The sequence below is a fragment of the Cygnus olor genome, chromosome 1, assembly GCF_009769625.2.
Source record: "Cygnus olor isolate bCygOlo1 chromosome 1, bCygOlo1.pri.v2, whole genome shotgun sequence".
Taxonomy (NCBI): Eukaryota; Metazoa; Chordata; class Aves; order Anseriformes; family Anatidae; genus Cygnus; species Cygnus olor.
In genome coordinates this window covers 154,985,196-155,013,195 of record NC_049169.1, presented here as the reverse complement: position 1 = coordinate 155,013,195, position 28,000 = coordinate 154,985,196, and the positions used below count along the sequence as shown (strand labels likewise).

Below are 28,000 nucleotides of genomic sequence, written 5' to 3'. Positions count from 1 at the left end.
GAGGGGCGCGGCCAGAGGCGGTGGGGCGGGGACGGAGGAGGGAGGGCGCGGCCGCGCGGTGGCTGGGGGGAGGCCACGTGACGGGTCGGGGCGATGCGGTGGCGGCTGCTGTGGGCGCTGTGCGCCTGCTGCTGGGGCTGCGCTTGGGGCAAGACGCTGCGGGGCGGCTTTGTCAGCGCCGCCGCCCGCCTGCAGCCCTGGCGGCCCCTGGCGCGCTTCCAGTTCCACGGTAGGAGCCCCTAAGGGTGAATGGGGGGGGAGGGGGGGAGCGGCGCCACGTCGGAGGCGAGCGGCCGTTAGGGCCGTTAGAGCCGTTAGAGGCGTTGGGGCGGTGCACGTCGCTGGGTGTTTCGGTGGCTTCGGCTCTTTCTTTTCTTCCCTTCGTGGCAAAGTGGTTTTGCGGGCTGCTCGGAAACCTGCTGTGAATGTACCGCTTGTGGTGGTTACGCGGGCAGCCCCCCAGGTCGGGGGATGGGTGTTTGCGGGAGGAAAGCCGCTGAGGTGAGGGAAAAGTCAGAGGCGAGGAGGGTTGCGGCGCGACCTTTCGACGCTGAACGAGGAGAGGGAGAGAGGTAGGGTGGGGACTGCTCGCGGAGTGATTTGAGAGCGGTTCGTTATCGCTGTCCTAGAAGATAAATGTAGAAGTAATCTAAATAGTTCAAAAGAAAAAAAGGCGTTGCTTAAATCTGAGAAAATCGTAGAATGGCCTCGGTTGGAAGGGACCTTAAACGCCCCCTCCCAACCCCCTGCCATGGGCAGGGACACCTCCCACCAGACCAGGCTGCCCAAAGCCCCATCCAGCCTGGTCTTGAACACCTCCAGGGATGGGGCACCCACAGCTTCTCTGGGCAGCCTGTGACAGTGCCTCACCACCCTCACAGTGAAGAATTTCCTCCTAACCTCTAATCTAAATCTCTCCCCTTTTAGTTTAAAACCATTCCCCGTCATCCTGTCAATATGTGATTGAGTAAATAGTTGCTCTCCATCTTTTTTATAAGTCCCCTCCAAGTACTGAAAGGTTGCTGCGAGGTCCCCCCAGAGCCTTCTCTTTTCAGCCTTCCTCTGTAGGAGAGGTGCTCCAGCCCTCTGAGCATCCTTGTGGCCCTCCTCTGGACCCACACCCTTTTTCTGCTGGGAGCTCCAGACCTGGACACAGTACTCCAGGTGTGGCCTCACAAAGGCAGAGTAGAGGGGCACAATTAAGACTCAAGATGAGAGTTTTAGGTGTTCGGTTATAATTTATTATGTGAGTTGATGTTACATCCTTCCTTAGAAATACTTCTGTATGGATATTTACTACTATTCATTTTGGGGGATCTCAGTGAAGCCATGGGAGATTTTATAGAACCTGCTGTTTTTCAAAGTCTTTTATTAGTGTCTTAGGTAAACTGTTGTCCATATAACGTTTTACAGATCCCAGGAGATAGCCTTTTGGGGGGATTTATTGTAGAACTGCTATCTTGCTCTTAATAGGCAAACCTTCCTGGCAGAGCTTATTTGAAGCTGATGGTATAGTCTAGCTGCACGTCCAGGTGTTGCCTGGGTTAGGTGGGAAAGAAGGTTGTTCTGACAGTTTAAAAGACATACCAAACTTGCTTAAATTGGAGTAAATTTGGACTCTTGCGGTGCTGATTGTTTTTTTTTTTTCTTCTCTGTTAAGTCCTGTATTTTTATTTAGGATACTGTTACATTAAAGAAGTCCATAGCAATATCTAATGAAAGAATTTCTCTGAATGACTTTGAGGTTCATAGAACTGCCAGACAAAATAAGTAATGTCAAATGAGCTAGTTCTAAAATGGCTAAATTATTTCACTATGCCAAGATGCGGCCTATAGGTAGACTGACATAGTAGAGAGCACTTGAAGTTTGGTTGTCTTTGTGAATATGTTTGTATCAATTAGTTTGATAATCAAGTGTTTTAGCTCTAATCAGTCAGTAACATGAAGATCCATTTACTCCAGTTCTTCTGGTATTAGACTCGAGAGCTACTCTATGATGCTTGTAATCATGCCATGGAAGTGTATAAAAATAGAGATGGGATGAAGGAAAAAAAAAAGATTAGCTGGAATTTTTTTTAAAAAAAAAGGGGGAGGGAACTGTTTCAAGTAGAGAAAGTTAATGACATCTGGGTTGTGTTGAAAGTTTGCGTAGGTACCGTTATAGAGAATTGTGCATGCAATTTTGTATTACTGAGATGAATAGAAATTGTTTGTGAAAGCTTACAGACATTTATGGGAAGTAGTGGTAAAAGTTTTAGAAATAAAGTGAAGCTTTTTAAAGTGGTGTTACTTATTTAAAAATCTCTGCTGTGTTAGCTTTTTGTTTGTGTAATTGTCATCAAGGCAGAGTAGTTGATTTTATTTTTTAAATATCAAGGTGACCATGCTGTTCTGTGTGTCAGAATCAACAACGTAGCAGTAGCTGTGACAAAAGAAGCTAGACTTCACCTGTTTCAAGCACAGGAATGGCTGAAGCTGCAGAACAGTATCCAAGACCACAGCTGTACAGAGAAATTCTCTAAAGCTCAACTGACAAGTGAGTTACTGCTTTGCTCTCCTTATGAATTAAGTGTGTGTTTAGAACCCCAGTGTTTCAGTGAATTTGGACTTTGCATCAACTTAAGTAAAAGCAGGACTTCAACCTTCTGTAATTAAAAACGGATACAAGGAATGCAATTGCTTTGTTTGCATTGTTTCAGAAGACTTTGTTTGCAAGTTGTGATTTAGTATATCAATGGAAAATGAACAGTCCTTGACAAACAATGACTTTAGTGCAAACAGTTGAACTTCAGGTTCTAGTCTGGTGCTCCCATTTGCACACAACTCAAAGATTCACGTTTGGTTGAAGTTTTCATTTACTCATTCAATACAGAGACTTGGAGTAAAAGTCTTTTTTTTTTTTTTTATAAACCTCAAACTTTTCCTTAAAAAGATTATGTTAAAATGTGCAAAGAATACTGTAGTAAGATGAAACTGAAGTAGTTAGAATATGTAAATTGTTGAGAAAGTCAGATACGCAGTTTGAATTATCACTTTCCTTGCAATAGAATGAAAAAAAAAGTAGAGGCCAACCAATGAAACCTGCTGTAGTTACTTCTAAAACTCTGAAGTGAATGCCTGTAAGATGGGAGTATATAGCCCAAATACACAGTAAAAGAGTAAAATCTTTTTCCTCTGTTCTTTTTTTCTTCTTCCCCTTTCCCAACACCGTGATCATTACTTTTGTTTTGTTTTCATTTCTGTCTGTAAGGTCATCTTCAAAAATTAATTTGTCTGAGTAATGCTGCCTTATTTTACAACTTGCCTATATCATCATTTAATGTTCTTTCACTCTTTCGTTTTGTAATTTGATATTCATCACTGAATCTCCCATTTAAATGTCATAAATACTGGGATTTATAATTATACCAGTACAGAGTGTATAGATTAGCCTCTTGTCTTTTGTTTATGGAGGAACACCTCTTATTTGTCAGGAGGCTACTGTTCTCAATTCCATGGAAAATTACATTTTTCAAAGACAAGAAAACAAAATTATTTTCATTTGTGTGATAGCACAAACTCTCAAACTTTGATGTACAAAACATTAGACACGTTTTAATATTAAATATGTGCTAACCAGGATAATGCTTAATTTGAGTACCTACCTAAATGTACAAGAAAGTGAAACGCTGAAGTTTTCATTTATGTAACTGGCGGACAAACGCACAAAAACAATTTTTGCACCATTTGTTGATCATAATATTACAAAGCCTATTTAAAGCGTGATTTTTCCTTTGAGAAATTAAATTTAATAATCTCAAGTGAATGCAGCTTCTCTTTTAAATATATTTCCTCTGTGCAGTCAGAATCCCTAGAGTAACTAATTGATGTCGTGGAGCATTGCCATTACGAAATCTTATACAGATGTCACTTCTAAGGATGTAGTTCCCTTACACTTGAGCTGAGCTAAGCATGAAGTGCTGCTGAAAAGACCAGCAGTTGGTCCTTCACTCCTGTCTGTCCCAGCAATGTATTCGCTGTTTTCTACTGTGTGTAGGAATCACATGACCACAGGGTGAGTTGGATCTGTTTGCTGATCTTGGGCAAAATCAATTACATTTTTATTTTAGCTTGCTTCATATCCTGTGAGTTAGCTTGCAGATTTGATGGAAAACTGATTAAACGTACTGTGTGATCTCTAGTCTTGGTGCAAATAAGGCTGTACCAGATCTCAGCTGAGAGTACAGATGGAGAGTAGAGCCGCCCTTTTCAACTGCCATCTAACTTTCTTTTTAATTAAGCAGCATATGAAATCCTTAATTTGCCTTTTTACAAAGGTTGCATTTTTGAAGGGAGCTGCTTCACGTTGTATATTTGCTTAGTAAGATACACAGCTCTGAAATGTACCCAATATTAAGCATGTGTTCCACAAAGCAACTGCCTTTTTCAGAATGTTTTTTTTTTTTTTGGTCTGCTTCATGTGTTGTCCAAATGAGTATTTCATGACAGTTGCTGCAGAGGGACGCGTCATCTGTTTCTTGCTGGATTCAACTGTTGATTATCAGTTCATGCTTTCAAAGAACAGAAAATAACTCCTTGAACTTGAAACAATTTTACTTAAATTGCATAAATGTTTTTCGCAGGTAGGCTTCAAGTTAGAAATTAGTTCTAAATTTCGTCGAAAAAGGTTTAAGGATAATGAGTTTGCTAAGGATTGTTTTGTGAATATGTTTGCAGCTTTTTCTTACGGAAAAAAACTTTGCATAAAAGCAGCTTGTTTTGAAGAATCCTTACAAACTTTTTCCTTGTCCTTAGCCCCTGTCATCTTATAAACTATTCAAACGAATTCATCAACAGTCCAGTAATTGTATTATTATTTCTACTATAGAAATGGCTTTCATTTATGGTTAAGCGGATTAGCAATGATCGCTGTTACACTGATTAATTAATTCAGTAGTCAGTGTACAGTTCTTGTAGTTTCATTCAAACGTACAGAGCCACAAACTTCATTTGCAGCAAATGTTTACTTTGGAGAGATTGTGTATTAGTTAACAGTTGCTTTTAGGAAAAATAGTGGTAATATCAGAAGTAAGATGAAACTTTTCAGTCCTACATAGTTGGTTTTAAACATAATTGATTTGAAATATGCTTTTTTTTTTTTTTTTCAGACAGTGGTCTCAATACTTGAGTGTCAATTGAAATAATTGAAATTGTCTATGTCAGTTTGGGGAAGATGCTGTAAAAATATGTGAAGTTGCTGTAAAATATGTACCTTTAAGGCATGCACACCAATTTTACAAATTGTGCATATGGCTGTACCTGTTCTATGCTCTAAATGCCTTTGAAAACTGAGCAGAGTAAATTTCACAAATGTATTTTTCATACTGAATAAGTGTCTGTTGGTGAATACAAAATAGCTAGAGTTCCAGTGATACTGTACAGGAGGGTGGAAATACACTAAAAATGGTGTGCACTATTTGCAGTTAGTGGCTTCTGGTGGAATGGAGCTGTCCCAGCAAACCCAAAAGCTGAGAAAAGGAATACGGTGCGCAACCTCACCAACGCCTGGCTGCACCTACTTGAAACCTCAGCTGAGGATGGAAGTCTGCTCTCGGGTGTTGTGGTTTGCTTTCAAAACAAAAACTGTTTTGTACTGTTTGTAGTTTATAATACGTAAATGATGATGTATATTTAAATTTTATCTTTATTTGAAGATGAGTTTTCTAAAAACAAGCTAAACAAGTATCTACTCTGTTTGTTTGTTTTCTTCCAAAGTGACTGTGAACCACACAGAGCAAAATCTGACAGTGTCCCAGATTCCTTATCCGGAAACATGGTATGTGTTTTATGTAGACAAGTTTACCTGCGAAGAGAATTATTCTGAAACCGAGGATATTCAGTTTGAAATGGTCTTACTAAACCCAGATGCAGAAGGGAATCCATTAGATCACTTTAGCGCAGGGGAATCTGGTAAGATTTTTTTTTCTTAAAATTAGATTAATAAGTTAAGGATCTGATCAGCCAAACGAATTGGTACCTACTGTGCTTGCAAAAACATGACACTGGGGAATGAATAGCAGAGTCTCTTACTTTAAATTTGACTTTCTCAAAGAAGAGTAAACTTTGATTCATTTCCTGGCATTACAGAAAAATCCTTCCCTTTCTCTAGAGTGACTTGCCAAAACTTGCCTAATGGCAAATGTAGTAAACAAGGAAAGATTGTATTCATATCTTTGCTGATAGTTGTCGTTTCCCTATAGAAATTGTAAGCTTCCACTTGATTGTAAATTGAATACCTGATTTTAACAAATTTCTTTAATTTGTGGAATTCCTTAGATGAAATTTGTAAAATTTGATTCTGTGCAATATGAGTTTATGTGCGACGTAAACATTTTGCCGGTACAACTTCAGTTCACTGTCTGGGTCTTTCCAAGTACATTATTCACAGGCTGCAAGACTGGATGAGATGATTGGCAGTCCAAATTTTTTATTGAAGAAATGCAAATTCAAATCTCTACACCTGCAAAGAAAAAAAAAACACCTAGAAGTGACTCAAGACAGCAGCTGAAGAAATATGTATATCAATTTTTATGACAATTTGGTCATTCAAATCAACCCGATGTGTGCTTTGTTGCAGTGCTTAGCTTTGCTGCTCTGGGAGGCCGAGTCCACGTGACACTGACTTAGTCTGTTGAATGGGAAGAATATGTTTAGTCTGCCTTCATACACAGATTTAGCCTACGTACCCAGATCTAGCCTAACTGTAGTGCTGAAAATTGTGTTCTCTGTTGTCATTCTTAGTCTCAGGAGAATGTAGAGGGAAGAAAGGCAGCTTCCTTTAGGAAGGGAGGAAAATCTTCACACTGAAACATTCAGAGCAATCTGTAAGGAAGCAGCACTGCTAATCGCCTGTTTTTCTAGACTTATATATTGATCAAGCTCTTTAACTTCTTAATCAGCTTCTTACTCTGCAAACATGGTTTGTGGTTTTTATTTAGTGAATTTTGTATCCAGATGTGAATTCAAAGTTAATTCACTCTCAAAAGTACCAGTAGCATTCTTTTGCTAAATTGAGAGACAACACAATATAAGATACCACGTGGCCTTTAAGTGGTGTACAGACCTCCTAGGGAGACATCTCAGCTCTGCACTAATTTTTTATGAAGTCTCTGAGCACTGCAAAGCAGAACTCTGAAAAGCTTCCATGCTGAGCAAGGAGATGTCTAAATCTAGAAGTCGTCTTCTCTGGAGATATTCAAAACCCATCTGGATGTGATCCTGTGCAATGTACCATTGGTGACCCTGCTTGGCAGGGGGTTAGACCAGATGATTTCCAGAGGTCCCTTCCAGCCTGAGCCATTCTGTGATTCTGTGGAAATGAGTTGGGTGCAGGTATTTAGAGCCACCATGGAGTAAATAGGTTGAGATGTGCATGCCATGTCTTCCATGGTTGCAAATGAACACCTTTGTTAATTCAGAATGAAAACCAGCAACACTGTTATGAATTCTGAAAAGACTTGCCTATGTCTACTTTTGTAGACATTGGGTTGTTGCGCATTGGAACAGGCTCCCCAGGGAAGTAGTCACTGCACCAAGCCTGTCTGAATTTATGAGGCGTTTGGACTGTGCACTTAGTCACATGGTCTGAATTTTTGGGCAGACCTGTGTGGTGCCAGGTGTTGGACTCAATGATCCTTATGGGTCCCTTCCAACTCAGGGTATTCTATGACTTTTCAAAGGACTGAGGAGGATTTCTTCTCTCTCTCTCTCATGCATCTCTAGGGAATAATTTTTGTCCTTTTTCCCCTGAAAGTATGCAGCTTAGAACATTAGTATGTCAGAGAAGAGATCCAGGTTCATTTCTTGGTGAATTTTTTTTTGTTTTCTGTTTGTTTGATTGTTTTGCTTTGTTTTGGTTTTGTTTTGTTTTTTTTTTCCTTGAGGGGACTAAAAACTGCATAATTACAGATGGTTCCAGTTAGGTCACCTTTCACTTTAGTTAATAAAGTTGTGTCCCTGCCACATAGAGTTCTCAAAAATTAAGTGGACTATTAGGAAAGTATAGTAAAGAACTTGAAACTGTAACCTTCAGAGTAGGATCTTTGCCTTGAGAGTGAAGGAGGCCTGGTTTCCAGTCCCTAGCAGGTAGTCTTCTATTATTTTATATGGTAGGGTTTTTTTACATAAGACATAGATTCCACTAGTAGTAGAATCTAGCACTAGTAGTGGAATCTAGCATTTCTAAAGACAGCTGGCCAGGTAAACAGAATTTGGAAGTTAGGTACTTGAAATTAACATACATATGTTTTATTTTCTATGTCATAGAATCCCAGAATCATTTGGGTTGAACCTTAAAGATCTAGTTCCAACCCCCCTGCCATGGGCAGGGACACCTCCCACCAGACCAGGTTGCCCAAAGCCCCATCCAGCCTGGCCTTGAACACCTCCAGGGATGGGGCATCCACAGCTTCTCTGGGCAGCCTGTGCCAGTGCCTCACCACAACCATAGTGAAGAATGTCTTCCTGATGTCTAATCTAAATCTACCCTGGGATCTGAAAAAAATGTAAAAAGCAGAGGTACTGAAGACAGTGTCCAGTACCCTCCTGCTATGATCATTTTACAGTTACGTTTCTTTTTTAACTTTGTTAACTTTTCTGAAGAAAATGTCTCACTCAGAATTAATTACCCAAACCCTCCAATAAAACATGCTCTTGTCCCCAAGAGTCTCTCCCCAACTCTAGGTGATTTAGAAGTCAGGAAACTATTTAAAAAAGAAAAAGTTAAAAATAACTTCTGTTGTTTTTTTTTATCAGTTATATTTCAGTGCAGGTTTCTCTCAAATCCTTTTGCTGTCAAGCCAGTCATTCACAGTTTCTCTTTTGTGGCAAAGAGCTTTCTATCCTAACTGTTTTAGTGAAAGTATGTTTTAATAAACTGAACTTTTTTTTTCCTAAAGAATTTTCAAGGTGTACCCAATCATTGTGGTGAGAAATAACGTATCTACAGAATCCTTGCCAACCTCAGTGGGTGTCATCTGTAGCAGACAGATAAAAAGTGAAAAGAAGAATAAGAGACTTGATCTAAAATATGTGGGGTTTTCTGTCAGTCATTAATTATATTACCTTATAGGCTTTATTTACCATTTCACTGTATATACATACAGAATGTCCAAGCTGTAGAAGTTATATTACTAGCAGCTACTCAGAACTCATCTAGTTCTAAAGTTCTTCAACATAGATATTGAAATATGTTTAATTGTTCTATTTCTCGTCTCTGGTTGGAGCTGATTGAAAGTTTTTAGCGGAGTTGCTTTGCCGGAAGCAAAATCTGATTCTGTGGACACCACATAGTTTCAAAGAAGGCTGGAGAAGGAAAGCAGAAGTTTTCAGTGCAAAACTCCTGTTTACCCATTTTTGCTTATGGCTCAATGGCCTTTTGACCCTCTGGTAGCTTTTCTGTTTCCAGACAACAGGAAAAAAAAAAAAATCAGGATCCAGGTTTTCAGGGAAGCATCTTATGAAACTCCTGCTAGACTGAAAATCAGACTACTTCAGTTTTGTAAATATCAAAAACTTTGCACATTTTTTTAGATTGGCGCAAAAAAAAAGTCCACTTCATTTTCCTTGTGCTATTTTTCTTTTTCTAAAAGTTTTCAATCTTGGTCAACTGTGTTTCTTGGAATAGCTGCTTTATGTGGAGGAAGAGTGACACCCAGTGGTTAAGTAGATAGGATGGTCCCGGGTTTCTCTCATCTCAGACTGCCTTCAAAAAGTGAAGCAAAAAAAAAAATAGCTAAAAATGAGTCATCTAATATGTGTCTGATCAAATGGGCTACAATTATTTTCTGTTTATCAAGAAACTATATGCCAATCTGTATTTGAACAGAATCTCTCCTACACTCAGAAAAAGTATTGTTGAATAAAAAATACTTCGTCAGTGATAATGACAGTCAGCTGTCTGAAGAAGTCACTGACTTTCTTGGATAAAATAGGCTAGGATTTACATATTTTCGCTTTACTATCACTTTTGCTTGACAATTACTTAGAATTCCCTAGTGATTATATAAATAACATATCTTGCTTTTAGTTATTTACTACTAGTAATAGCCTTTCTTTATAAAAACTAAGTTGTTTTTTTTCCCCCCCACAGGATTACATGAATTCTTTTTCCTGCTTGTTCTAGCATACTTCTTAACTGCTTGCATATATGCACAGTCCCTATGGCAAACAATTAAGAAGCGTGGACCTATGCATACTGTACTAAAGGTGCTGTCAATTGCATTGTTGTTGCAGGCTGGTTCAGCTTTTGCCAACTACCTCCATTTCTCAAGGTATCTCTGCTTATATTTGCTTTCAATCTTAAGACTAGAAGGATGTGCTATTTTAAAGATCAGTACGTGGTCTTTCATGTGCAGATTGTGACAAAAGATAGGACTAACTTTTTAGATCTACATCATTGCCTAAATGTACTTATAAGAGAGAACACAAATTTAAGACTCACTCAAAAAGATCATCTTCTATTCTTTTGTCAGTTATTCTAAGGATGGAATAGGAGCACCTTTTATGGGAACTCTGGCAGAATGTGAGTATGCTTGTCTGCTGTTTTTATGTACTCCTACACATTAATCTGTATAATACACTAATGAATGGTCTTGTTGGACTGTATTATTATCTTGCACCGTATCGCTGGATTTTTAACATGAAATACTCTAAGTTACTCTTCTGAAAAACAGGATTTAATCTGGATGCTTATAATAAATGTATTTAAAGCTCTATAATCATAACATTGCTTAGGATTTTTTAAAGGATTTTATTGTCTTAACATTCCATCCTACAAATACTTAAATACATACCTATCACGTGAGTAAAACTTTCAGTATGTCGAAGAGTTTTGTGGAGTTTGCATGATCTAGAGTGCTGAAGCTTTTTGGGAAACTTTATCACATTTTAAGGAGTGTGTCATTTTATTTGCAAATTTAATGTGGATTATAATGAAAAAGTGTTTTACAGCACAAGTGATGTAATTAAAGTGATGCAAAAATGCTTATGTAAAAAATCGATGTTGCCCAAGTACTCTTCTCCACTCTGTATAGATATTCTGAGCTCTCATTGAAACTGAATTCTTATAACATCCATACCTAAAATGCCAAAATGCACTAGTTTATTCTTGCTGGATTCTTCAGGATCTAATGTTGCTTTGTTGCCTCTTTTTTTTTTCCCCTCTTTCACGTAATTTACATTTGAGGCATTGGATGATCCTTTCTAAGCTAATACATTGCCTTTTTTATTGGGCTTTTGAAGCACCTCAAGAAAGTAGTACTGTGATAGTGCGATAGCATTGGAGAGTAGCAACCTATATAGAAAAATATTTCCCTTCAGAGAGTTCGTTTAGAAACTTGCAGTTGGAATTAACAGCCTCTTGATGGCACTTGGCACCACAGTAATTGACACTGCTTCTTGTTTTAAACGTTTGAGTTAGCAAGTCTTTGCAGCCTTTCCAGCAACTGTGTTAATAAATCTTCCGTCTTGTCTTCTGATCTTCTGAAATGAAATTAAGTGGAGAATATGGAGGTAGTCATAACTCCTCCCTGCTGAGAAATTCAGTGTTAACTACACAACCAGAACTTCAGAGAAAATAGCTGCATCTTAGATTTTCTGTGTATGTATTGTGGTGAAAACCACACTATTATTTGCTTTAAACGAAGGTTACTAAAAATAAATTAGTATTTTTGAGTCAATATCTGAATTTGAGTGATTCAGCTAAAAGAGTTTCCCGCTGTTTTTAAAATCTGTGGTTCCCTAAACAGCAAGAAAGCAGAAGGAATTGTGGAAAGCTTCAGTGTCAATTGCAGTTCTGAAGGACAGCTGATAGCAAGTATAGCATGGAAGTGGAAAGTGCTACCATTTTTTCCTGCATAGGATCAGAAATCCTAGTTAAATGATAAAATTTTCATTAACTTCAGTGGGGTCAGAATTTCTTCTGGAAACCTGTCCAGATACTACATTGAGCAATTATTCTTTTTCCACCGTTATTTAATCTTTTCCATATATGAAAACCTGACACTAAGTTGAATTTACCACCTAAGTCAATCATATAATCACATAAATCACATGAATAATTCTGGCATACAAAAACATCTCAAATAGTGATGCTTTAACTTTTGATAAGATCGAAATGTGAGAAGTCAAATAATAATGTATCTGTTGAACAGCTGAAAAAGATGTTCAGGCCAACTCCTATTCTACCCCCGCCATCAGAGTGGTTCCAAAGAACGTTTATCAATATGGTGATAGGTGCTTTATAAGTGTATATATAAATATATATATATATGGTGAAATCAGACAAATTTGATACCAGTTCAGTAGCATGTGGCCTTACACCGATCCTGGATATCATAAAATTGTTGTTTTCAAAATTTTGCTCCACCGTAAAGCCTCTTCTTGCTTTTAAGCAAGATGTATGTGGTACTAAAGACTAAAACCTGTACTGAAAATTTGTCTTACACCATTTTGTCTGGGAATCCAGTTGCTTTGTTGCCACGCTTAAGCAGAGCAATGTCTGTATGCAAGGCATGACTGAGAGATGATGTCTGGCTATAACTTACAGGGAAGGTTATCTTAAGGAGTGACAGAAAATAAAATGAGTGAATGAATGCTCTCTAGAGTATCCAGATTTGTTCAGTCACTTCTCTAGCTTGGATTCGTGACACTGGTTTGGCATGCCTTGAGCTCGCAGAAGTTTTTTCCAGGGAGTACTATGCCTCCATAGCTAGCACTGTAAAATAATTCCAAGATCATTTTGTCACAAAACAGTGCCAGTTCATTTTATTAAAGTCTGTATTTACTAAAGGCTCTTGACATTTCCTAAATGACAAAGGTGCCTGAATATGTTTTAAGTATGTAACTATATAAAGCATGAGAATACCAAATGTATCCCATGAGTAATATGTTTAAATCTGTTTTATATCCATATTTTGCTAGTACTTCTGACAATCAGGGAAATACAGTAGCTGATCTTCATTTGATACGCATCACTTGTGTGTGTATTAATTTCTGTACAGGAGCGGCATTTTGTATTGCAATATTTCTAGTAATGTTGAAGTACGTTTATTTGTTAATACATTCCAGTTGCTTCATAAAAATAGAAGCTTTACTTTTGTGATGTAGAAATATTTCTCTTATATCTGATAATGTAAGTGGAAACGTCAAGTACAGAACAAATTTAAATGAACTAAAATATTAATCAAGTGAACAAAAAAAGTGTGTAGTGCCCATCTCTAATTTCTGTAACAAATTTGAAATTTACATAATGTGAGAACTAATTTCTCAAGCTGCTTATACATCTCTGCTGCATTAGTACAGTGAGCCAGTTTACATTCAAGTCCATGCACCAACTTTAAAATCTTCCAGTAAGCTTCAGCCAGAAACTTGATTCTAAAGCTAACAACACTCCGGAAGAAATCTTCAGTTCTTTCTAATGTCAGTAGTATTTCAGCAAGGTTGAAAAATAAAGATTTTAATATATTCTAGCTTGAAGTGTTCTTTATTCGGATACAGCTTCAAACACAAGTTTGAGACGCTGATTAAGAATGTAACTTCATGGAGTATGTGTTAATTGTTCCCAAACAGAGCCAAAAGAATGGACACAGTGAAACGAGGCAAAGGGAGTTTGCATTTAATGAAATGAAATACAGACAGATTATTGCTCCAAATAAAGTTTGTGCTAGGGTTAGTCATTATGTTTTCCCCTTTAAGTATCTGAGTGTGGAATTTGTCCTAAATATTTGTGCTTTCTATTGCAAGCTACTCTATCCTTAAGACAAAACGCAATTAATTTAAAGTACAATGCCACTGTCTGATTTTTGAACAAAAGTTTTGTGGAATGAAGAAGGGAGTTCCTTTCATCATGTCTCATATTTGCAGTGTGATTAACATACATATGATTTTAGTCATGTGGCATTTATAAGTCTATTCATGCAGGTGGACTCCTGAGCCTAGACTTCTTTGACACAACAGGAGTGGGATTTGGAAGGATGTGGCACTCTGCCCATGTCATTGCAGAATTGCAGCATAAGGAGAGGAAAGCTTTAGTCATTTAAAAATGGTCAAAAAATCCATATTTTCTAGCAAAGCAACATCAGCTAGTCAAACTGTTTGTGAAGATCATGAATAAAGGTGATACCAAGGCATAAATGATTGTTCTGTATTTGCAGGTATATAGAATGTTTCTTTTGGTTGTAGAAAAAAAAATATTTTTTTTCTGTTGTGACCCTATATATTTTCCTTTTGTTTTCAATAGTGTGTGACATAGTCTCTCAGATACAAATGCTATATTTATTGTTGAGTCTGTGCATGGGTTGGACAATAGGCAGAATGAAGAAATCTCATAGCAGACCTCTTCAATGGGATTCCACTCCAGCATCTACTGGCATTGCTGTAGTAGTTGTTGTTACACAGGTTTGTATTTATATTAATTCTTATACTGAAATATACAGCTGCTATTAAGTATGACAGAACTGTGAACCAACTAATTTCAATATTTTATGAGGGAGGGAGTATCAAGACTGGGGAAAAAAAAAACCCACAGCATAATGTGCACCCCGTATGTCTAATAGGTAGCAACACCTCCTCTTTACTTTAACAATTTAAGGTGTAGCTCCACAGTATGTTTTTGTTCAGCAGTAAAACCACTTAAGAAGTTCCCACAGTTTTTCAAACTCCAGGTTGTGCCAGTTGTTCATAGTATTATACTGTAAACAAGATCAGTGGAATGATCTAGATTGAAAGGGGGAAAAATAAAAAGGAGATATTTCAGCACAATCATTTTACCAATTTGATTTGTAGTGTCATCCTATAAATAGCTGTAGTCAGTACAAGTGGGAGTTTGTGAACTACAACATTGGGGTTGACGACAAGCAGCATGGGAGGAAGGATGAGAGAAATTCTCACAGCAATCTTCCTGTCACCAAAAAAAGTTGAGACTCTGTCCTTTTCTTGGAACCACTCAAACCGAATGTGTAATGGTCTTTTCAATCAATTAAAGGCAATTCTTGAAAGGTTCATGTGCAGAATTGTTCTTGCAAATATACAAATGGTCTGACACATAATTTCATTCAAATATTTTCTATTAATATAAATTAGAAAGTCAAGTAAACCAGTAACTTAAAAGTAAATTGTAATGGAGATCATCCAACCCTGGTGGTGTCTTTTGTAAACAAATGTTTTTAAATCACAGCATAAAGACAAGAGGATTTGAAAGCCACGAAGAAAGAGAAGAACAGGGAGAAACTGGAGACAGTAATGAGGAAGAGATTATACTAAAGAGTTTGTGCCATTTGAGTAATGTCTGTAATTAGTGTTGCTTCCAAACTAAATAAGTGGACTGCTAAAACATTAAGAGTAGCTGGGAGCTGACAGTATTCTTGCTAATTAAGAATATAAACCAAAGCCTATTAAGGTCAATGGGACTGTTGAAATTTAAAGATAGGTTCATTCCACCTTACTTTGACACCCGTCTAGCACCAGAAATTTTACATGCGGGTAGTAAAGAAGACTTCTAAAGTATTTAACTTTATTCATGCTTCTCCACTGGTACATGCATATGGGTGTGTTAGTGCTCTGTCACTTGAGACTGGAAAGTTTTGTTGTTGTTTCCTTTTTACTATACATAGAAAGGGCACTCGGTATCATCAGCTTGATCTTTTTTTAGTTGTGGTAAAAAATGGGGCAGGCATCATATATATATATTCTGCTTCCAGTACTGGTCCATGATATATTTACATTGGCTATTTGAGCACCACTGGAGGATTGGTACAGAGTTGGCTGCCTTATTTTTCACCATGAAGGAACATCTCTACCACATCTCCCTTCTCAGTACCATTGGGAACATCACATTTGGGAGGAGCCTTGTAGGAACAGAGTATGGATGTCAGAGTATGTCATTGCCTGGGTGGTTCTGCAGTCCATCTCACTGTCTGCTGTCTCCAGCAAAGTTTCCCCAACACCAAGAGTATCCTTAGCCTTTCTGGAGAGGGTGTTTTCCATCACACAGTTCAGTACATATAAATTTCTGCTAGTTTTCTTCTCCTTAATAGCAAATTTGGTTGTTGAGCTCAGGGGAGCAGATCCCGGGCCCCATCAAAGGTGGTGGCCTCAAGATTTCATTCTCTGGATCAGTCTATTGTTCACTGGTCTAGATTGATGTATCAGACCTGCTGTAACAGGGCAGACAATGAGCACTTTTAATGATAAAAACCTAGAACAACCTCCTTTCCAACCTGCTCTTCCCCAGAAATTCTTATGGGAGAGGTAGCTTTTCCCCATTCAGAGACTGGACAGACTTATGTGGGCCATCAGCGATGTTCTCAGGACTGTTGTGGAGGGTACTGGAAATCACCTGTGTTACCTTAAAGCAGCAGATTGAGATCGAACCATGTTAGTTTTATTGATGTTCTACAATACCTGCCCTCATCTTATCACCAGGGAGGCAAAGCAACTAGACAGCCTGGGAAACCATTTTATTCCTGAGCTTACATGCATTTTTGACTGGCAAACTATCTGACTCTGCTTTTCTGCAGTTAGCTCAAATTACTCAGCATTACTTGCCCTTTTTTTTTTTCCTATTTGTATTGACAGTATTAATTCTTTCCTTTTGTTCTTTCACAAACACCAGCAATTTCCTGGGCTGTGTTTACTGGTTGCCATCCGTGTAGGGTGGACATTGCCACCTAGCCTGCAAATCTCTTGTGGTCATTGTGGCTATGAAGAGGTAGCATCTCAAAGGGAGGGACAAGCCTGCCATTTATCGTCTCCCCTTGGGTTAACTTGTTCTTTGTGTGTGTGTGTGTGTGTGTTTGTTCATCCTCAGAACAAAAGATTCCCAGGCCACTCTGTATTCATTAAAGATCCCACTCTTTGTTGCTGAGGCACAAACCTTGTTCAAAACTTTTTACTGATGACAAGCTTTTCCTATCACATAGAACTGAACAGTTTCAGCTTTCAGGGCTGTGATCAAAATGCACACGGAATCTTAATGCACAAGAAGCCATGCTTCACAGGGGTTCTTAGCTATGTCCCGAAAGGTGTGCTCAGAATGAACTCTGCCTCTGACCTCAGATCTGAAACATGTTTTACTGTGCTGAAGTTCATGACACCGGATACCCAAGTACTAGATATGGTTTGGAGCAGCTAGTTCATCTGCCTTGCCTTGCTGCCACTTTTAATTTCCCTTTTGCTTCCCCCTTCCCCTTATCTTTCTGTGATGATCAGTCCCATGTGAACCTGCTCTTGCTGGAGATTGATATGTTATCTTGCCATGCAGTCAGTGTTGGCATAGCAAGGAGGAGAAGGGGTTCGACCGTAATTGTTTCCTTCTGACAAAAGAGACAACTGTCTGGTTCTTCATTGTGCAGATGTGGAGGTCCGACTTGTATAACTGGAAGATCAAGATGATGACCGGAGCAAACAGTCTTCCCAGCAGCTTGAGGGAGACCAAGACTGGGCAATGGTGTCCACTGGAGTACCAAGATAAGTCAGAACTATGTAAAGGTGCTCTCAGGCATTTCGAACAGTGCATTATGTAAACAAGAAGATGGTCATTCTCCTTTATTTAACAAAGAAGCAGTTGGACTTTAATGTTGGACATAGCTAGTGTGAGTCAGCTCTTCAGTTGTGCACCTACCCAGCTCATCCAGTTCTTTCATAGACAGCCTGAGCAAGAGTTGTTCTGCTGGATAACAATTAGGATATTCACCCAGATTTCTTCCCAGAGCTGAAATGTAGTTCTGCTCAATGGTAACAAAAAAAATGTGTCCAATTTCCGCTTGAGCTTGTTGGTGTCTGGGCGTTCTTTCATCTTACTCCTGATATCGCAGCTAAGTGAGTAGATGTGTGCCTTTCTGTGGATAAGGTGAGGGACGTCAGGGTTCAATGACCTCAATTCCTCAGGCATGGCCAACCAACGAGATTTTGACTTCAAGAACAAGTTTGTCGGTAAGAGCTCTCCCTTCACTGAGAACATATCGCCTAATCTGTTGTAACCTAGAAACGCTCCACGGCACAGATTCCAATTTTATAGAATAGTGCTTTTCCCCAGTGAGTGAGAACAGTTCCAGCTCATAGGAAGAGCGGTGACACATGTTCACCTTCTCCAGGTTTCTCATGTGTTGCACTGACAGGTCCATTTCTGCCTCTGATGATTCTGCCTGCTGCTTATTGTAGTAACCTAGTGAAGCTGGAGGAAGCTGGACTTCTGTGATCTTACGTTGCTGTCACTACACAGTCTTTATTCAACTGATTTCTGGGTTGTTTGCACGATTTACATTATTTAAAGGGCTGGTCCAGCGCATACCATGGTGTCAGACGCTATTTTCCCATTACGATTTGGACTTTGTTCTCATGATTCCTTTACTCCAGCTCTTTGTCATCTTCTCATGAAAGTGGCTTCCTTCCTTGCTGTTACTTTTGGTGGGAGGTTAAGAAAAATTCAAACCCTCATGAGCTCTGTTTTTTAAGGTTAAGGTAACCCTGCATCTACCTAAAATTTCTTCTTTAAGTGGTATCAGACCTTCATTTCTGTCAGTCTGTATCTCTTTAGCCCCAGCTGCGTGCTAGTCTCAGGAAGATTCTATGCATTATTTTTTTTTTTGAAATATTCTTAGAGAGTGTATGTCCAGTCCAGGAATGTTAAAGACAGCCTCTTCCCATGCATAAATTACAAAAAAGAAAGTGCTCTGTAGACAAATGCAGTGACTTTGCAATTGGTAGAACCCTTGTTGTTGCCTGGGCACTTTCTGTCTGAACTGAAATAGCCTCTGTGATGGGAATTCATCACTTTTAGACCAAAACTAGTGCTTTAGCCACAACTTCACCAAACACTGTGCTCTATCTCAAGGTTTCAGGAGTTGTTTAGTCTTATTTCAGTCCTAGTCCTTGAGAGGATTCTCAGTCAAGTAATTTGATCGTTGTAAGGTGTTTGCTTGGAGTTGCCCAGAAACAGAGCGTTATGGCAGCAGTGTTTGAAGAATGTTGGCTGGAGGGTTTACTACTAATCCATGACGTTCGGGATGTGTGCTTCACACTTTTCTCTCTCCCATCTTTCCATTTTCTATCCATGGGGTTGAGAAGTAACTGAAGTGGCAGCAGTCATGCTCACTGTGTCATGGCTCGAGTAAGAGAAGGAAAAAGTGAGAGAGTACTCTCAAAGGATATTCTGAGTGAAAAAAAATCTAGTCTCAACTGATGAGACTCATGGACACCCACCTTTGGAATGCACAGGTGGATTACACATTTTAAAAAAAGTTTATATCAGTAACCTTTCTGTCTTTATGATATTAATGTAATTAGAGAGCCTTTGAATTTGCTCAGAAAGGAATCTGACTAATTTAGATTTCTAAATTGAGGCATACAATGTCTCCTTCTGAAGGCCTTTAGCGCTACCTTGCTCATATAAATCAAATTTGACTACCTTTCTTCAGAAAGCCTGCTTTATTAGACACCTGAAACCTAAGTGCAAGTTAGATGTCTGCAGTAGGTGGACTGGATTCCAGTGTATATTCAGTTCTTAAAATGCCACTCATCTGCTACATGCTTCTGGGAGTCTAAACTTTATGAGTATTCTAATTTGTAATGTTAACATTCCCAAACTCTTGAAAAGGTTTTATTCGGCAAGACCCCACTTTCATGCAACTCTACAAGTAGGCGCCAGCTTTCTATTCAACTAAGACTCAGAAAATAGGCATTTCCTAGTCTGTTTTTCTTTAGAAAATTTGTCAATACTCTTTTTCACAGTCCTTCTGCAGCACTGAATTCTACAGCAATTGGGGATGATGCGATTTTTCTGGGAGTTAAGGAGGATTACGATCTTCTGTGTATTATCTGTTGGCTGGAGTGCTTGTCCAGGTGTTGCAACAGCATTTGGAACCTGTGACGCTGCCTTTCGTAGTCCCTAGGAGGTTTCCAAGCCAGTTGCTTGCAGAGTCAAGCTCGCTCACAGTTTCTGACCTAGCTGATTCTGAATTCTTTTCTCCACGATGGCACGGCTTCAATAGAAGAGGTGGAGAGTGGCCCACCCAAGAACAGCCTATAGCCTGGCAGCTAGGGCTCTCTCCAAGGAGGTGGGAGATGCGAGTTGGATATCCTTTAGGCAAAGACGGGAATTGTGGGAGATCTAAGTTCAACCTGGGTGAATGCTTTAGCCCTTAGGCTATTGTATAAAAGGGGCAGCAGCACCACCCTCTTACTTCCCCATCTTTAAAAGGAAAAGTGAATCCTGTTAGGATTTTGAAAGAAAAGGCGTAGTCGCCTGCCTTTGAAACAAGCTTTACAGGTTGCGGATCCCAAGTGGAAGGAGACACCTCCCTGTAGCTCTGTGGAATCGTTTCAGTGGGCTTCCTGCTGAGTAGGCTGCCTGTTTAACTACATGATTATTTTGGAACTTATGCTAAAATGCTGCATTCCTTCTACCCAAATGAGGGGAAACTTTGACTTGTCAAACTTTCTAAAAGTTACGGAATGCAAGAAATGAAACCCTGTTCCTGCCAGTCACATTTGGAGTAATAGGTAGTGCCAAAGCAGCAACTCAGCCTAGGTTGTGGGTTATTTTCTGTAACATGGCAGTCTCCAACGAACAAACCATGAACAGTTGTGCTGATAATTTGATCTGTCATGGGAAGGTTAATTGGCATTTAATGTAACCTTGTTTTTTCTAAATGTACATTGCTGTTGTTGTTATTTTCCAGAGCCTTTTATTAATTTGGGAACAATTTGAAGATACTAATCACCACAGCTACCATTCACACCATGGCTTAGCAAGTGGACTGCTTATTGGCCTCAGAGTTTGCCTAGCTTTGTCGCTGGCTGCTGGTCTTTACCAGATCATCACAGTGGAGAGAAGCACTCTGAAAAGGGAGTTCTATATCACCTTTGCCAAAGTATGGGTTACATCATGGAAGCCGATTCCTTTTGCTGTAAAAGTAATTGTGGCACGCAGTCGACTGAAGCTCTAAACTGTTTTCCTCCATATGAAAGTTAATATTTAAGTGTCTGATTTGATTAAATTGCACTCTGTCATCGTACTCTGAGTAGTCATTTTAATTTGACAAGGAGTATAGAGCTTTTTTAAACAGAAATCCCACCTTTCATTGTGTGGTTTTCACTCTGTTGATTGAAAATTAAACAATGGATTCATAAAAAAGACAGAAATGTAAATGCAGTTCCTCTAACTGTCATCTCTTTCTTCTTAGTTGGCGTATAGTTATTTTATAACTTACACTCTTCTTCTCTTTCAGGCCTGCATTCTCTGGTTTTTGTGCCACCCATGTCTTGCAACCGTTTCTGTAATATTCAGAGAATATCAAAGAGAAAAGGTATGTACAGGCAAGATAAAAGAGATGGAATTTGAATAGTAGTTGTTCTTCATGTTCAGTGTTTGTTAGCAAACTCATGCTCTTAGGCTGTTAATCTTATGACCCCAAAGCAACTTGAAAAGTCTTAGTCACACAGCTCTTATTGATGCTAATGTGAGTCATATTTTACAAAGGCATACTGGGTTTGAATCATCTAAGGGTAATCATTTCTAGACTAAGGGGGGGTGGGGAGATAGTTAAGTCAAAGGAAAATGTGGAGGGGGTGTTTTGTTTTATTGTTTGCTTGTTTGCTTTTTAATTAAAAACACCTTGGGGATTCTTTTAACAAAGCTAGTAGAAAGATAAATCAGTGGATTTTTTTTTTGTTTGCTTTTTAGTCTTCAGCATTTAAAAGCTTTATGTGGCTAAATAGGTCAGGGAACCTGTAGCTGAACTGTATTCTTTAGATTAAGAGATCTATCCAAATGTGTAGTTTGGTTTGTAAGCTCTAAACAGTTAAAAACAAAAGTGGACTCATTGGGTTTCTCGGTTGCTTAAACATGTTGGGAACTAGAGAACTAGTGTGTGGAGCCTGCCATGTTCAGATAAAGTGCACGTCTATTCTCGGGTGATTGACTACTTCATTCCAGGGTAGAGTTTGCTGCTTTTCTTTATGGTTATAACCATCTGTGCATTTGTATGCAAATATTTTCAGAAAAAAAAAAAAATAAGCGTTTATTTGTGTGGGGAATATGTGAGGGGGGAAAACATTCTACTAAAAAATATAATACCTGAAATACCGTGTTTCATTTTTTTTTTTTTTTGGTAAAGAATTAATCTTGGGAGGAAAAATAAAACTCCTTTAGAACAACAAAAAGTCTCTTTGTTAGTAGTTTATTCATGAAAATATCATTGGGGTAGGATGGGCAATCTCTAGAATTGGGATCAGTACAGGAAATTTTGCAATATTTTGAGAGTTTGAGTTTGAAGGGAGGTTACATTTGCTCTGCTCTTGCATTTTAAGAAAGTTCAACCATTATGTGCAACTCCAGTTCCTACATTATGATAATTTAGCTGTGTTTTTCATTATTTAAATGCATTTAAATATAATAAAGGAATGCGTGATCAATGAATACCATATTTGTGGAAGAAAAACATGTATTTGAAAAGATTCTCTGTACCTCAATTTAGACTTCTGCTTGCTCAGAAACAATAGTTACCTTTATGGGTTTGATAAGAACTGCCTTATACATCTCTTACAGATCAAGAGACTTGCTCTGAAAAAAGGTCTAAGTGAGACTGATAAATGACTACCATCACAGCTCCATGACTGTACTAGTGCAAAGTGTTTTCAGGCTTTTTTTTTTTTTTATTCCTCTCTGTTTGTTGTAAGAATAGAATATCTAAACATCACCTCTGCTTGTGGAACTGCATGGGTGGTGAATTGCAAGCCTGAAATTCCCCAGAACAGAGACTGCCAGAAGGGGTTATGTGACTTGCCCAGGGCTATCTACAGATTCAAAAACATCCAGGTGTGAGAGCGTGAATCCTGGACCTGAGGTTCACATTCAGATCTTTTGTAACTGCAGCAGCATTAAAAGGTTTAAAGTTAAACTTCAAGCATTTATATAGTGTGCTGGCAGAAATGTATTTGCATTTGGTTTTCACTTACTTTTTCCCTTCTTCTGTTTTTTGTCTTTAGATTATTACCATAGGTGTTATCCTCTGTCAGTGCATCTCCATGGTTATCCTCTACAGACTTTTTCTTTCTCATAGTCTATATTGGGAAGTGTCTTCACTATCAGCAGTGACATTGCCACTAACAGTATCCTCTGGACATAAAAATCGACATCACTTCTGAGATGTTTAGGAAGAATACATTATGTAATAAATGTGCAATAATGACCCAAATATACAGGTATTTTTGTCACAGGTATGTGATACATCGGTTTCACTGGAAAACTGGTTGGTGATATCAGAGCACTTCACAGACCTTTGGTCTGACACAGTCCTTAGATTAATCTGTTACAAATATTGTTGAGTGGGAAAAATCCATAATTTGAATGATTTCCTGAAGATGGTTCGTGGGTAGCATGTGGTGCTGAGCTATGTCACAGAAAAGTACAATAATTCTTTTCTCTCCCATTCACAGCCCCAAAAAATATCCCTACTTTATATCAATACTAAGTTTGAAGGTCTTATAAAATGCAGTTCTTAAAATGTCGACAAGCTCAAACAAGTCTGAAATAGGCCAGTTGTGAAATTGGTGTGATGCGTAACGACGAATACAAGTTCTTTTATTTTTGTGCTTTAGAAAAAAATACATTTTATGTATAGGGATAAAAGAAGGGGAAACAAAAGAGGGAGAGTCCACTAAGAACGTGTATAAATGTTTACAACTAACCGTGGGAAATTTTTCTTTAGTATTGGTGTAAAAGAAAAGCATTTTTCGCAATTACTGTTCATATTGGTTAGAATTTTAATGGGAATGAAAATAGAGTTTATATTTTCCTTTTTTTGAAATAAATGTAACTAAAAATTTCACCCAGTAAAGTTCTAAACAATATTTGAGGCTTAGAAGATATAGCAACATAAAGGTAATTAAAACAGCAGGCTCACAAAAAAAAGGGCAAAGAAAATGGAATGGGTGATGTGGTACTAGAATTTTAATCCTGATATAATTCATTTCTCTTACATTGAGGATTCAATCATAATTAAGCCATATACACAGATTAAATTAACAGAAGCATTTCAAATAAATGTTGGTTTCAGTCATCAACTACCCATGAATTCCTGCCCAAGGATACTTAATCAGGATTAAATTTTCTATGAATAATTGAAAAACAAAATACTCACTGGATTTGTTATAATCCATGTTGGCACTGGGTTCTAAGTAGTTGCCATCTTCCATCCATTGTAATAAAGCCATACTACTTTGTGATGCCCTAGCATTCAGAAAGCCAGTGTAAATATATACTTTATTGAAGTGCCTATTTATTGAGTATGATGAAATCATGCTGACATTTTTTCCTTCATAATAAGAACATACCTATTACCATTGTGACTGCAATTGTTCTTTTGGGATTTACTTTATTATTTTTCATATTTTAGATTTCTCGCCGTACAAGTGTGTTTCTTCACAACACCGATTTTATTTTCTAGTAAACAAATGATTGTTTCTTCGTAATAGTATGTATTTAATTACGCCTCTTTGAAAATGTGAAGACACCAGGGTTCTAGCTTTAAAATAGCCCTAACTTTTCCATTCATGTTTGCCTCAGCTGTGAGCATAGTTGAAACATAAGTCTATTCCATTTCAGTTTAGAGGTGAAAGTAGACATTTGCCTTTGACTAAGGCAAAATGGCAACATGACAGAGTTGCTCATTAAATCATCTCCTTTCTTATTGTTTGTAATTCAGATCAAGAATGGCAGGTTGAGGCTGGAAAAGATGAGATATTATGATTTCACACAATCTTCAGAGTGATTAAAAGATTAATTATTACATTCCTCTGATAACCACACAAAAATATTATTGGTTAAAACTTCAGTCTTTATTTCCCTGCTTATCTCTGTACTTTTCATCTTCTCAAGAAAAAAGCATCCTGTTTTTGATAAGTCTCCAATAATGCAGTAGAAGAGTTCTATCTGTCCTCATGTATAAGACATGAAATTCACACATAAAATAGAATTTTCTGATAGACACAAGAGCTACTTTATAGTTTATGATCTGTCATGATAAAAGTTTTAACCTATGCAGAAAAATTGCATGTGACTTTCAGAATAGACACTCTATTTATTTTATTCTCCAGAAGTACTTCCTTACTTCCTGTAGTCCCTCTGACTTCAGTCTGTCAGTGTTAAGGTAAATGATATCTTAATTTCACCTTTTAAGTATACTCTACAACAATTCATAAAATGAATTCAGAATTCATAGTTCATCTGGGTATAAATATAAAGCATCAGATGTTGTCTCTTAATCTTTTCCAGATTGCCTCGTAAGTCAACAGGTAACATTATCCTCTTAGTCTGGCGTTGAATCCAATGATTTGAAAATAAAATTTTGATTTTACTATTAATGTAACTGTAGCAATTAGGTATCACTTTCTCATGGTAAGCTGTACCACGGACATGCATTTCTGCTCAGGTCTGTTAGAGTTCTTTCATGACCAACATCCACCAATGTTACATTATTAAATCACTAACGCATGCTGTAGCAGTAGGTCAGTATGACTGTGGTAATATTCAAGATGTCAGTTAATTCGGTACATGATATCCACGGGGGTGGGGTGGCTGGAGTCTTCAAATATGACCTATTTACAAAACTTCTTGCTTACCTATATTCTGGCTTGAAGTTTACTGCCTGAAGAATGGTTTGAATATGTGAAATTCTCCCTGCTTCCTAACTTACATTTTTAATGAGACCAATTGATAAAACCTTGTGGGGTTTTTTCATGCTTATTCACATATTGACCCATTTAACCGTTTTGGTTTCATAACCTCATCTTAGGAGAATAGCTTCCAGGCTTCTTTTAGTTGTCTTCAGTAAGTGCATCCTGCCTGAAAAAGTTTCTCTTTTTTCTAGAACGTACTTTCCATCACACACACACACACCAAAAAAAAAAAAAAAAGTTTTGTATCGCCAAACTGCAGCTCTGGCTGATCTGAGCAACTCATGATGCACCCACCTCAGCTACACACCAGATGACAGCAGTGGACAAAAGCACTCCTTTAGCATGCCCGTAGCCCCACCGCATAAATGGCATGGTTTTGTGCCAGCTGAAAGCGGCCGCGGACCCAGGGAGCTCTCAGCGGGAGGGCTGTAGCCAGCTTGCAGACTCCCTGCCACCTCGCCCGCTGCAAAGAGAGAGAAACACGTTGCATGTAAAGGCAGCGTTACCAGCTGCTGACCGTGCTGAGCACAACTATTTAGCTGGGGTTGAATGGCAGCTTCGTACTTGTTAGTTTTTGTGCATCGCGTGGTTCTGTTTTAAATAAAGTTGCAGATAGAGGGTATACTAATTCCATTGTCTGTGAGTTTCAGTGCTTGGAAAAGATAAGTATACATTGACAAGATTGCAAACCGAAGTTGTTTGTGCTGTGAAGAAATTCACTTCAATGCATGAGAGGACGTTTCCTTGCCAGTCATCGCCTTTTCTACTGGCACAGATGCCAGTTAGTGTCAATTCTGATTTATTGGTTGGGGGGAGGATCGTTGTTCAGAAGGGATGAAAGTGAGATCACCAATTCAGCCTACGAGACCCCCCACACGCTGTGAGGAGTGGTAATCTTGCATGGCTCCCGACCCGGGCTGGATTGGAACCAGTGATGTAGAGGTTGGAACAATGCTCGAGCTCATCCCCTAAGCTATTCGCTCCCATTCCGTGTAGGGTATGTTGATTGTACTTTTATTTAAAGTGCTTCAGGTAGGAAAAATGAATATTTACAATTAAATATATGTAAATGAAAGTGGAAAGGCTTGATTGGAAAAATATCAAGTTTCTAATACATATTACTATACTAAGACCTCCCACACAAGACAAACATTTATAGTCAGACCTAATAAATATTCCTTTCTGGTTCCAGTGCTAATGGAGAGCCACAGAGGTATCAAAATCTTTTTGTTTGCATCTCCGTCCTCTACAGAACTGGAAGACTGTTTGGTCCGATTTGGTTCTGGTGTATTCTGTGTGATGCCATGCCTCTACTCGACACTTTTTACAGATTGCTATAAATGTTGGCTGGGCTGGCTAAAACCGATTATTATGTTGTACCTTGTAACTCTTTTTGTGTGACTATGCAATGTACAAGGGGCAGGTGATCCTTGCAAATGTCAAACATTAAAAGAAAATATTAAGCTGTTTTTCAAAGGATCATTCTTTAACCACACTGAAACGCAACTAGGCTGTGATTTTCTAGTGAACAGTAAGTTTTGATTCTAATTTTTCTTAAACCATTCTTTTCTACAGGTCCTTTTGCTGTCTGTCAGAATCCCACCTCTCCCACCGCACACTCTCTGTTCCTCCCCTTTCCCCTCTCTCTCGCACATATGATTTTGAGCGTAATGGGTGTCATTTCTCTCTCTATCTCTCCATCTGTTCCCACGATCAACACTCACAGTCCAGCCCCTACTTTGCATCTAGTATGCGTATTCTCTTTATCCTTGGTCTGTTTTGATTTCACGCTTTTCCTGTCTCTCCTTTGCCCTCTCCACCATGCCTTTGGTCTCCCTAGCCATCAGAGACCTGAGGGTGTGGTTTGACATTGCAGCTAATTTGGGTTGTTTGCTGCCAAAGAGCGTCCCTGTCCCTGTCCCCCAGCTGTGTGCTGCTGTTGCTTCCCTTGCAGTGGCACTGGCTGTCACCTCGCAGCTTAAGGGAGATGGAGTCGAGGAGTTAAACCGATAGAAAACAGCCTGTAGCAGCAGCAGAGGAAGAAAAATTAGATTCGTTCTCCATGGTTTTAGCTCACTGAACCAGCTCACTGGGATTTGCCGAGCACCAGTGGCACTGCAGGGGATGGGGTAGAGCGGGCAGGTTGAAGAGGGGCACGATCCCCTTTGGAAGGGCAGCTGCAAGGTCAGTCAGTCTTCTGCAAACCTGTGTCCTAGTGTAAAAGCCTAGTGACTCCCATCTCTGTCTTGTGTATGTCTTCTGCTAGGTTCTCCATGCTAAGAAC

At 38.7% G+C, this 28,000-nt stretch overlaps 1 protein-coding gene across 8 annotated transcripts; it reads left to right on the top strand.

Annotated features, from left to right (window-relative positions):
- Nucleotides 1-9: 9 nt before the first annotated feature.
- GPR180 (G protein-coupled receptor 180) lies at nucleotides 10-27,185 on the top strand. 8 transcript variants are annotated; one of them, XM_040538739.1, is made up of 10 exons: nucleotides 10-229; nucleotides 2,378-2,536; nucleotides 5,463-5,594; nucleotides 5,755-5,949; nucleotides 10,130-10,310; nucleotides 10,512-10,561; nucleotides 14,279-14,436; nucleotides 20,718-20,951; nucleotides 21,267-21,344; nucleotides 23,026-27,185. In XM_040538739.1, the coding sequence occupies exons 1-10, from the start codon at nucleotides 94-96 to the stop codon at nucleotides 23,182-23,184; spliced, it is 1,482 nt and encodes a 493-aa protein (XP_040394673.1). In that variant the 5' UTR covers nucleotides 10-93; the 3' UTR covers nucleotides 23,185-27,185. The 8 variants fall into 8 exon arrangements, with proteins under 8 accessions (XP_040394673.1, XP_040394719.1, XP_040394739.1 ...); XM_040538757.1 differs by lacking the exon at nucleotides 23,026-27,185 and adding an exon at nucleotides 22,586-22,946 and having other exon boundaries at nucleotides 47-229; XM_040538776.1 differs by lacking the exon at nucleotides 23,026-27,185 and adding an exon at nucleotides 22,586-22,946 and having other exon boundaries at nucleotides 50-229; nucleotides 20,718-20,909.
- Nucleotides 27,186-28,000: the final 815 nt, after the last annotated feature.

Bases quoted from the DNA above. Each gene is read 5' to 3' on its own strand.
- GPR180 (XM_040538739.1), top strand. From the start codon at position 94: ATGCGGTGGCGGCTGCTGTGGGCGCTGTGCGCCTGCTGCTGGGGCTGC. The intron at 14,437-20,717 runs GTTTGTATTTAT...GTTATTTTCCAG, and splicing joins TAGTAGTTGTTGTTACACAG to AGCCTTTTATTAATTTGGGA. The intron at 21,345-23,025 runs GTATGTACAGGC...TTTTGTCTTTAG, and splicing joins GAGAATATCAAAGAGAAAAG to ATTATTACCATAGGTGTTAT.